This window comes from Poecilia mexicana, unplaced genomic scaffold (genome assembly GCF_051168715.1).
Source record: "Poecilia mexicana isolate PSO_F unplaced genomic scaffold, ASM5116871v1 scaffold_9, whole genome shotgun sequence".
Taxonomy (NCBI): domain Eukaryota; kingdom Metazoa; phylum Chordata; class Actinopteri; order Cyprinodontiformes; family Poeciliidae; genus Poecilia; species Poecilia mexicana.
In genome coordinates this window covers 31758156-31770195 of record NW_028263378.1, presented here as the reverse complement: position 1 = coordinate 31770195, position 12040 = coordinate 31758156, and the positions used below count along the sequence as shown (strand labels likewise).

Genomic DNA, 12040 nt, shown 5'->3' with positions numbered 1-12040 from the left:
GGTGCACAGCCATTCAATTAAAAGTCTCTTGGCATAGAGGTACACAAAGCACCCTAGTGATGAAAATGTCCGGTATTTGCAAACCTTGTATGCTACCCTATTAGGGCAGTTCTTCCCTAAGCCAAGGGGGGGTGAGATAACGCGCAACAAATTGTACATATCCATATAGGAAATCCGTCCGCTGCGGAAAAGAACAAGCACATACATAACGTTCAGGATACCTTCAACTTAATCAGTCATCAGTGGGCTCATTGCATACAATGAGGAACGAGGACTGAGAATGGAGCTTCAATAGACCCCATTGCCACCAATAGAGATGAGAAATGAGATTAGGGTGATTCTCTCCACTTATACTGTGAAAACTATGTGCTGCATATCAGAAGAAGCCAATAACATACCAAGCAGCTGGGTCATACTCGGCCCAAACTCGAATGAATTCATCAAGATGATGAGGCCCCAGGATGGAGGAGTCTCTGGTGAGGTACTCAAAGTTATCCATTATAACAGCCACAAAGAGATTCAGCATCTGGAACACACACACACACACAGCACTGCTCAAAACACTTCTGGTTGCAGTAATTTCAAAACTACTGCCATGAATGTTGATTAAAAGGAAATTCTTGTTAGATGTAAGCATCACCAGACCTGAAGATCTGATTTAGTCTTTGTCTCCCTTATGTCTCCAACAAAGGCTAATCTCTGAAAAAGCTTTGATAGTCAAAACTGTTTACTGTTATGTGCTTCAGGCACATTATAATTATTTTTGTCTATTTTTTTCTAGATTGTTTTGTATAGACTTTAGTTGAATGACTTTTTGTTAATATATTCTGGAGTTTGGATAATTTCTTATTTTTGGTAATTAATTTGATTACGTTAATTTGTGGCACTGTTGGTCTGCCTATAAATACGGTGGGTTTCGACATGTTTGAGACCCTGCCCTTCCACTCACTCCACCACCACAGAGGATGTGTCCTGATGCGGTGCGCGCACATCTCCAGTCGCTGTAGGACGCAGCTGACGTCTCCAGCCTGCTATGCGGTAGTTTCTGTTAGCCTTTGTTTGTTTGCTTTTTCGTTGTGATTTTGGCCTGGCCTTTTTTGTTTTAGTCTGGTACTAGCAGGGGCTTCGACAGCCATGTAGAGGGTCGGCCCCCTGCTGTACCGTTTTGTTCTTTTTGATTGGATCACCAAGTCCAACTTTCTGTTAATATTTTGGGGGTTTTGTTTTTCTCTTTTTTGGGACACGGGGAACTGAGGGTATTTAACTCTCCCTTTTTTTCTTCACAGAAAATCAAAGCAGCTGAACCAAAAGTAAAGTTCAAGAGAGTTTAATAATATATATATATTTTTTGAACCCTCATTCCTGCCTTGTGTCCTGAAATGTGTTGTGCCCTTGGTGAATGTAACACCAAATCAGTGGTAATCAACTTGTACAATGACATAACAATTATCACAGACAAATTTTACTTACAAATATACATTGACACCTTGATGAAAATGAAATTATTACCATAGTGTAAAGCTATGTAACTATGCATTAAGAAGACTCACTGTTCCGAATTTGATAAATACTTATCAGATTGTAAGGACTTAAATCCTCACAGCAACAATTTTTGTGCTGTGAGGATTGATTAGGTCACTAATGTCACATCTTAGAACTTCACCAGAGTGTGTTTATCAGAAAGAAAATAACTTTGATATACGCTGAAGATCATAGAAATGTACAGAACATATAGATCTGAAATGTTAATTGGTTAGTAGAAGGAAGAGGAAGATGAAGAGGAGGAGGAGTCAAACAGGATCAGATTAGATGGACATTTTCAATCTAGAGCAAAAGACTTCAAACTCCGCAAACTACCTGTAAAGCTTATTATTAAAGCTTATTCAAGACACATGGTTAAGCTTACGTTACGACATTTATTTATTTGCATTTATTTAAATTACTTTTAATTATTTTATGCTCTTTAATGACATGTTATTTGTTGCAAAACTGAACAAGGTCAGTATTTCATCTTTTAACACCCTTAAACTCTAAATATTAAATAACACAAACCTGACAAATAAATCTAAAGTAATAAACACTAAGATTAAAAAATCAAAACAACTACTACTAGTATCATCTCTAGAAGTTCAAATGAACTGTTTGATAAATTGATGACAGTTGGATGCTGACCAGGAAGGAGCAGAGGAAGATGAAGGAGACAAAGTAGAAGTAGGCAAAATCACTGCCACAGTCTTTCCCACTAGTCCCTGACAGCTCATCACAGGGTCGATGACTCAGACACGACAACATGATCTCATGCCAGGCTTCTCCAGTTGCACTCCTGATGTCCAGAAAAGGAAAACACAGGGAGACAAAGATTAACCAACATCATAACCTTCACCTCTGACTTGTGTGATTGCTTCCTGGAAGCAATCACACTTGCTTCCAAATTATGTTTTTTTTTTAAAATTTATTTATTTATTTATTTATTTATTTATTTATTTATTTATTTATTTTATTAGAATTTTATTTTCTCTGCACTGGTACATTTTCTTTCAACTAAGTGTCAAAACAAAGACTAAAAAAAAATTAATCCTGACCTTTTTTATTCTATCTCAAAGGATAATCATTCTAATCTTATATTGCACTGAGATGACATGCTAAAAAATCTGAACTCATGCTACTTTTCAATTACTCTGCCTAGTCAATCACTCAGTGTGGATGGCATTAAATTGGCCTAAGATAATAAAGTAAAACACATCACAGCAGTGACCCAATAATATTGATACTTCATTTCATTCCATGTTTGGCAGCATTGTAAATGCATGAAGTGTTTATTTGACCACTTGTGAGCAATGTAATCATAGACCACGTATAGAGCATTAAGCTTCCATCCCTAGCCAGTCAGGTGATCATTAAGCATAAAAATGAGTCAGTAATGTCATTATAAAAGTTATTCCATAATGCACATAGAACTCTGTGCATTCCATATTCTCCATTCCGATAAACATGCACAATACAACAAGAGGGAGTTTTAAGAAGTGAACCACTGATGTGAAAGGACTCAAAGTTTGAGGATTTATAACTACTTGAATGCAAGTCCCTTTCAAATAATTCAAATAAATATAATTCAAATAAAGCTTGTTGTATTCAGTAGAAGGAGACCTTCACAACAAAGTAAGTTCTGGATTTCTATTTGTTTCTGTTGAGGACACATAATAGAGAAATATTCACATGTGGATGAGTTGCCTGTGTGGATGTGGATACAAATCTGATCAGAGCATTAATGTTTCACATTTCTTTATGTTTAGATCCTCACTTGATGTGCTTCTAATAGCCCAACATACAAGGCAGATGATGAAACAGTATTTTATTTATTTTTTATCAGGGAAGGGTTAATCTTTGAAAGAAGGAGGCTGACCTCAAAATAATCAACAAGATCAACCTAGTTTCATTGAATAATCATAATTGTTGTTTTGAACTTTCTATAAATCACATATTTGTCCATAATCTTGTAAAATTTCCCAACTTTATTCAATAACTTTCTGTTCCTTCTCATTAACCATTTAACAATAGTTCAGTTTATGATATCTCCATGAAGTCTGCTAGGCCTGAATTACTTTTTATAGCATTGCAAACTATTTACAGTCTAAAAGTGTGAAACTAGCATTGGTGAAGCCAGCAACAACAGTGACATGAGCCCTTAATGATCTAGAGAAAGTTATGTTCAGTTTTAACATCACAGTTTTAACATCTTTGTTTCATCCATGTGTCTAGAAGACAAAAGATTGTTCATAGATCTGTAAGAAGATAACCCATTAGGCTGCTTTCTACCTGAACAGAAGCATAAGAGCCTGGAGAAAAGTGCGGAAGTTGTTATGGTGGTTGATAGCTGTGTCTTCATTCAGCTCAATGTTCCCAAACACCTGCAGCAGAAACACTCAAGAATGTATTAACAATATCATGTTTGAAAAAGTCAGATGTCAATATTTCACTCAGAATAACTTCCAAAAAATAATAATCTTCATCGATCGCTGCAAAACAGCTACACAAACCTGCATCCCAATGATGGCGTAAATGAAGAACAGCATGGCAATAAGCAGGCACACATATGGCAGGGCCTAAAGGCAGAACACACAGTTATTCATGTTCCCTCTGAATTATCCTATCTTGATTTGACTTAGCAAGAAGTTGTTGTTTAGGACTTTGTGACAACAGGAAGTAGTTTGCAAGGTACAATGTGGATAAAGTCTGACCATCTTATGTTATGTGAGAGCACCTTGAAAGACTGGACAAAAGTCCAGAGCAGGATGCGGATGGTGTAGCCCTGCCTCAGCAGCTTGATGAGCCGAGCTGCTCTGAAGAGCCTCAGGAAGCTCAAATTCAATAGTCTGTCCTGTAATACACAAAAGCACATCCAGTGTCTTTAATTTTATAAACACTCTGAGCAAAACTGGTCAAAACATTCGAGGGATCAGCAGCTATAAAGTTGTGTGCTCAAAACATTTTTCTGGAACTTCATCTGTATGACTGATCGAATTTCTACCATAGAGTGGATGGGGAGTTTTGTGAGAGCCTGTTGGTGTGTTGACCAGAGTCATAATGAGACTTAGAAAAAAAACTCACTCTACACAACTTATTACAACATTATTGCTGACTCTTGCCAAGTTTCTTCTTTTTGACAAAGGGGACTTCTTCCCTCTGCTGTTATCCTGAAGCTGTTCTGGAAGGGTAGCTACAAGGACTGCAGGTAGCTACAATCTGAAAGACACAGGCCACACTGGAGATGGGCATGAAAGACCAGCTACTACCTTTGGTCTAGTAGAAGTCAACATTAAGCTTGAGTATTAAATTGCTGGAGAGAAAAGGTACTCATGTGTCTAGCAAAACACTATGCTGGCAAAGAGTCAGCATCACAAAGTCACTCACCGTAGTCTGGACATGTTCAGGATCAAGTCATGGCAACATCAGTGACAACAATCAACATCAAACGTTGGAAGAAGTGGTGGTGGGAGGAGGTTGGTGGACAAACCAAACGGCAGTGAAATAAAAAGAGAAAGAAAATGAGAGAGAGAGATAGAAAGAGAGAGAGACATAAGATGCAGCAGATAGGAGAATATCATACAATAACAACTGATACTACTCAACAAATACACGTGTTAATCATCAGTATAAAGAATTTGGTGTCATAAGAGGAATGAGTAAATCCACCGCTGAAAGCAGGTCAGATAGAGCTCAACCAAAGACTAAATAGCTAACATATTTTAGAGTAAGTTTCTATGCATCCCTCCTGCCACCACACAAACATCCCCTTCCTCTTCTGCTTTACCAGTCAGGCTCTCTTTGGTCACACAGCTGTCTTTGCGAATGTGCCGTCTTTGTAGAGAGCTTCATGTACAGATCTAGTTCATTTCACTGGCCGGTGTTGTAAAGTTGTTCTCTGAATACAGTGTTGTAATGTTGACATGCAGCACTGAGAATGTGGAGAGTTGTGTTCTTACTTTGATTTCAGTCACCAGGATGTCAGTGATGCTCCCCAAAACTGTCACAAAGTCAAATACATTCCAGGCATCTTTTAAGTAGTTCTGAGGAACAAAAGTTGGAAATTATAAGGCTCAAATTATTTCCCAATAATCTGAGAGCCAACCTTTAATAGATACACACCAGGGGACCAAAGGCGATGATCTTGAGAATGCACTCCAGAGAGAAAAGAGTGGTGAACACTATGTTCAGGTACTTCAGCATTGCTTCATAAAAGTCCGGAGCTCCATGAAACTGGGAAAGCAGGACAGAGGGAGCAGCATAAATATTTTTCTCCATGAACTTATTCCAGATTGTCATAGCTCGACATTGAAAAATATATGCACCTTACCTTCATCATGAGTACCACAGTGTTGAGAGCAATCATGATCATAATGGAGTACTCAAATGGAGCTGAAACAACAAACTTCCACATCCTGTACTGGAAGGACTGTGTGTCCTCTGGCATGTAGCGTGTCAAAGGTTTTGCATTTATGGCAAAGTCAATACAAGCCCTCTGCAAAGCACAAAAACACTCTTTATATTGATCTTTCCACAGGTTTGTTCAAACTCACAAGGTATGAACAGTAAACATTCATCCCTGATTGAACTGATTTCAACTGCTAAGGTATAGAACTGGCCAACATAGACAAAGGCCAGTTTTATGTAAAAGTATTTACCTCCTTACATATTTCTTCTGTTTTTGTCCCTTTGTCAACTGAAATGTTTTAGATAACCATTTTTGAACAGACAAAGAAAAGAGGAAAACAAGTTTTAAATAATGATTTATTAGGAGAATATCGCCCTATATGAAAAAGTAATTCAAATTCAATTCAAATTCATTCATCCATTATCATATGCCCTAATCCCTACTGCCAGCGGTCAACAGGCGAGAGGCGGGGTCACTCTGGACAGGTCACCAGTCCAAATTCAAATTCAGAAATACTTCAATAATCCCAAAGGGAAATTAAATGTTGATGGAAGTCATATTATCTAAGAAGGACTTTGACTGAATTCAATCTGTTGTTGTATAACAGTCATGAAGAGGATGCTCAGGGTTTCTCCCTAACAAATCAACAAATGCTTTGTGCCATTTATGAAAAGTGGCAATGAATTTTGTATATCACTGTGAAAATATTAGAGTGATCAGTATAATGTCACGCAAAAGTATCTCAGTTTGATTTCCAGACTTTGACTGGGCCATTCCAAAACCCTTATTCAGAGGTGGGCTTGCTGGTGAGCCTGAAATATTAACCTTGGACAGTGTGTGTGATCATTGTCATTGTGTTTTTAGTCAGCAGAGGTTTTAGACTTGGATTACCTGCCCACCTACATACCCCCTACAGGATAGCTGAATCAGAGCGAGACTTTACTGATGCTGTTGGAGCCTTTAGCAAGATGTGCTTTTATAAATTACCTTTAAAAGAACATTTAGTTGTATTGTAGTGAATTAGGTTTAAATATTTTTACCTGAATTTGACTCATTCATGTTTTTAAACTTTATTTGGAAAGTTTCAGACACATTCCTCCTTCTGCACTCCAGAACATCTCTTATATACAAATGTGTGCATTGGTGAAACTAACTTTGACATGATTATATAAGAGAAACTCACAACATACCTCATTCTTTTCCAAACTGCATTCAGACAAGGCCTTGTCTCCTTGTTCTTGGAAAGTGATAATGATCAAAGCAACAAATATGTTGACAAAGAAAAATGGAAAGACCACAAAGTAGACCACATAGAAGATGGACATCTCTATGCGGTAGCCAGGGCTGGGACCTTGATCTTCGAAGGTCGCATCAACAGAGTGTTTCAGAACACTATGAAAAGAAAGAATGGTAGGACACAGTAAAACACCTCCTGACTGTGGCTGCCATGTAATTAAGAGAGTTTTACAAGCTATTCTATTAACATAAGGCAAGTGAAGCCAAGCATCTTAAAGGAAATTGAACACTTTGGACACTTTTCATCATTTTTTTCTAATTTTGCATCAAGATAATACTTCACTAACTAAAATGACAGGTTTCAGATGTTGGTTCTTTAGTCGAGGATGCTTAATTGCACTTTTAAGATATTCAGGATTATTGTGAAAGAAAATTTAAATCAGTTTGACGTTTTTGAGATTCTGTCTTTTGCCTATATTTGACTATATTCTTCTGGCTTCATGACAGCATCAGTTACCAAAAGAGCGATTTATGTTATTTGTAGTTATTATCATTCAAACAAAATATGTCTAAAACTTAAAAAAAAACGTTCCAGTTAGAGTAGGTGTAATTGAGTCTCTTGCATTTAATTTTGCATTAAATGCAAAATGAAAAATTAGTTTTTACTTCCAAACACGTTATATTGGGGGTCGGTATAACTTAAAGAAGACAAATCAATTGCACTTACGTTGGCCAGCCCTCCCCGGTTGAGACTGTGAAGAGAGTTAGGAAGGCCCAGAGTACATTGTCATAATGGAATTCATATTTTTTCCACTCTCTTGGCATTGCTGCCACTGTATCTTTGTCATAGTCAAGAAATTGTCCTCTGGAAGATAGAAAGTGGTGACACGTGTTAAGCAAACACACACCAAATGTAAAGGGTCTGGCACGATATGAGAACATTTAGGTGTATCAGACTGACTTGCAGTCTTTCTCCAGGGCTTTGGACTCATCAGTGCAATAGAAAAATTTTCCCTTGAAGAGCTGAACCGCAATAACAGCAAAAATGAACATGAAGAGGATGTAAACAATGAGGATGTTCAGCACGTTCTTCAAAGAGTTGACCACACAGTCAAACACGGCCTGGGGACAAAGAAAACACGTTTAAAGTCTGCATCATCCTGAAAGTCTACTTACAGAACAGCTGAAAGCAAACAGCGTCTTTGTGTCTATGACCTCATAGGGTAGGAACACAAGGTTTACAGTTAAACCAGATATTTAAATACACTATGTTAACAGACACAACCATTTTTACTATTGTCTAAAATGTGTGTGTGTGTGTATATATTTTCTGCAGTTTATTTATGGGCTTGAACATGAAAACCCTTTTAAGGAGGGAACATTTTGGTCTAAACTGCTGAATTTCATACACATACATATTTCTGCAGGCACAGGTAATGAAACAGAAACACTTTAGAACCTTGAGTTTTGGCAGACGTTTGATGGTCTTGAGAGGCCTAAGAACCCTGAGGACCCTCAGTGACTTGATGGTGCTGATGTCTTTGCCTTTAGTCCCCCTGTGGACAGCAGAGTCTGTTATACACTTATCACAAATAAATTAGATACAGTTAATCAAATTATTTAATTCATTTAAAAAATTATTTTAAATAACAAAATAACAGTCAGCTCTGAAACATATGAAATTAAAAAAGAGCTTAGAGAAATTTGAAATGTGGAGGAGTGTGAAATGTTTTCAGATCAACTATGTAAGGGAAGCAGATGGTAAAAACATTTTAGCATACAATGCAAGATACTTTATAAACAGACAAAACACTAAACATTAGCAGCTTCTTATATGGTCTGAAATGTTTTTGTCCTGGTGAGAATCAGCAACGTTTCAGAATAAGTTCCTGTTTCATCACGACAAGCAATGAAAATATGAACAATATCTCAGCTTAACATTTGTCTTACTTCACTTGGTACCACTCTAGTTAATTCTGCACAGCAACAGATCAAATGACACCACTGTTGCAATAAAGTCCAGATTCTCAGAATGCAAAACTAATAGTTGTCCTGCTGATGGATTGTCTCTCCTGAGCTGTGGGTCTCTGCAGCTCCTCCAGAGGTACCATGGGTTTTTTGGCTGTTTCTCAAATTAATGCTCTTCCTGCCTGCCTGTCAGATTAGGTGAACAGCCATGTCTTTGTATTTATTTCCATTTTTAATAATGGATTGAACAGTACTCTGTGGGATGTTGTTGTATCAACCTTCCAAACCTCTCAGGTCAGATCGTAGCTGTAACTCTTCAACAAACTTCGATTTACAACCAAAACTCCAAAAAGCGTAAACAGGACTCCTATTTCTTCCTCTCAAATGATGCTCTCACATTGTATTGCTTTTGTGGTTTGACAAAATAACTTTTGTAACAACTTTGGTCAGCAGAGGCATGTTTCAATCCAAAGCTCTGCTTTCCAGGAAAACAAGCTTTACATTGAGTTCATGGAGCTGATCTGAGCAGTAGTATGATCAGGGGGAGGAGGGTTAGGGAGGGTGGAGTCAGAATGAAGGGTGGGCTGGCATAGGGGGGTTCCCCACCTGGTCACAGCTTGCTGCGATCTACTTGGGGGAAAACAGTAGTAAAACAAGGTACAGCACATTTATGGATGCTTTACACACACAAAATAAAGCACACATTTGAATCAAATGACAACACTACATATGGTCTATTTTCTACAGAAAAGCAAAACATTTTATACTTTGGTTTTTAACAGACTGCTGGTTGAATACATCCAACTAATGCGATAAAAAATTACAAGACCCAAATAAAAGCATAATGTTTAGAAGCAGCTTATTACAAAAAATACTAATCAGAAGTGTTTTATAACAAGCAATTACTCTACTCAGTCAGTGTTTTGTAAATACATACAGCTATGAATGCTTTTACACTAAACAAAAAGTTAACTAACAGCAGAAAAAATGAGTTCTCCAAGGCTCTAAATAAGAGTAATTAAATGTATCAAATATCACAAACATCAGTAATTTGTTAATGAACAGCACTTAAAGTCAGAGACAGCTCTTCAGCCTGTTGCATGCACTAAAAAGCAGAAGTGTGTGTGCTGCACCATTGGTTGCAGCAGGCGAGAGACTCACACTTTTTCATTTACATCTTTGCAGTTTTTATAGGAGAAGAACTGCATGGCATTTCCCAACAACATGCATTGTCAAGGAATGACGGCCCTCAGTCAAACGGTAATTGCCGGCATAGAGGTGACCAGAAAGCAAGAGGCTGTATGATTTAATGTTGGCTTCTCTTTATGTTATGTTTTATGTAGGCTTTTAAAGCTGGAAATTTTATCTCAGGTTCATGTGCTTTTATGTCTTATGAAAATGTATTTCCCTTCTTAGAGATTCCTTCTGCTTTTGCCTTTTTGCCATTTCCAGATTTTTCAGATCATAAAACAATAATGACCTAAGTAAACACAAAATCAATTTTTTTTAAATAAGAGCTTTTCAACTTAAAAGGAAAAGTAGTTGTTGCATGTCTTTTAGTACATGCAACAAATCCACTTGACACACTGTGAAAAAGTAATTTCACCCTGAACCTAACAAGAACTGCCATCATGCACAAGAAAACAATTACAAAGTACTTATAAAATATCTGTGAGAATGTAGAAGTCTATTTACATTATTATGAAAAACACTGAAAATGAACTTATGTTTTCATTCAAGTGGAGCTGCAGTGACAGGACATGCTGATGAAAACGGCTCTTTCAAGAGCTGCTGCAACATGTAGCCAACAAGCAGGCGATGTGTCCTTCTGTAGCACCTGGTGCACTATGGGAAAATGACTTTTCACCAAGCAATATGGCAGCTGAGTACAAGGAAATATTTGATGGAGAATGTGATAAGAGTACATCCCCAGCAACACAGCACTCCAAAACATCCCTGCAATTATTCACAAGTAATTTCACTTCATATGCAACGTCTTACAAAACAGAAATAAGTCAAATGTGGATTAGGAAGCAGTTCGATGTTGAACTGTGCTGTTTAGTTGCCACAATTATTAGAACCACCAAATAATTATTATTTAGAAAGTGTACCAATAAACACTTTCTTGACACAACCTTCAGGGCAATGGCTGAAGGAAGATTAGTGTTTTCAAGAACAAAACTGAGAAATGTTTAAAATCCGTTCTGTCCTTTTTCAGATAGGGAATACTTTTTCGCAAGAATTTTAGCTAACTGAGACATATGCAAAACCCTCATTTTTAGAACTTATTGAAAATATGTTCAATATCTATAGAGGATGATATCTTCCTTGAAAAATACTGTTTTTGTTTATGTAAGACGCAACATATCAGGAAACTTCTTGCTTTTGCAGTGTTGGTCATGTATGCTTCCTTCTCACATACATAATGACAAACAGGCAGAGTGAGAGAAGTAGAGGAGACATTACCCCATGAAGCTCCTTCAAAGAAATCCCGTGACAGAAACAGGAAAAAGGTGCATGTCAAAACTGTTACACATACTGACACACACACATCTGTCAGTTCTAATCACAGTCAAGTCAGATAAAAGAGAAATCTTTTCTTTTTTATTTACTGTGAAACTATATGTAGGTTTAGCAGAAGTTCATAGAATATTTAGTACATAAAAGTTGAGCTCAAACAGTTTCATTTTGAGCAATACATCCCTGAAATCATGAGGCGGTAAAATCCTGTATGCCAGTGATCACAACAATGCAGTGGATCCAACTTAAAAACATAAGCCTTATGGAAGCCTGGCAATGCAAGCAGAATCCCATCTAGAATGAGTCCAGAATCAACATTAAAAGCTTTGGTAACACTTTATTTGAAGGGGGTGAATAAGACTGTCATGACACTTTCATAAACAT

The 12040-nt window shown here is 37.3% G+C and overlaps 1 protein-coding gene across 1 annotated transcript in view; it reads right to left on the bottom strand.

Moving 5' to 3' along the window:
* Positions 1–12040, bottom strand: part of cacna1ba (calcium voltage-gated channel subunit alpha1 Ba) — a 69389-nt gene that overhangs the window by 16980 nt on the left and 40369 nt on the right. Inside the window, exons 26-41 of the mRNA XM_088009150.1 lie at positions 11603–11614; positions 9743–9763; positions 8628–8724; positions 8130–8290; positions 7896–8033; positions 7123–7324; positions 5855–6019; positions 5647–5757; positions 5484–5567; positions 4912–4917; positions 4262–4378; positions 4038–4103; positions 3817–3908; positions 2173–2323; positions 399–526; positions 85–181 (exon numbers count right to left, since the gene is read on the bottom strand). Of these exons, the coding sequence (XP_087865276.1) occupies positions 85–181; positions 399–526; positions 2173–2323; positions 3817–3908; positions 4038–4103; positions 4262–4378; positions 4912–4917; positions 5484–5567; positions 5647–5757; positions 5855–6019; positions 7123–7324; positions 7896–8033; positions 8130–8290; positions 8628–8724; positions 9743–9763; positions 11603–11614 (1648 nt within the window). The remainder of the gene's footprint in view (positions 1–84; positions 182–398; positions 527–2172; positions 2324–3816; positions 3909–4037; positions 4104–4261; positions 4379–4911; positions 4918–5483; positions 5568–5646; positions 5758–5854; positions 6020–7122; positions 7325–7895; positions 8034–8129; positions 8291–8627; positions 8725–9742; positions 9764–11602; positions 11615–12040) is intronic.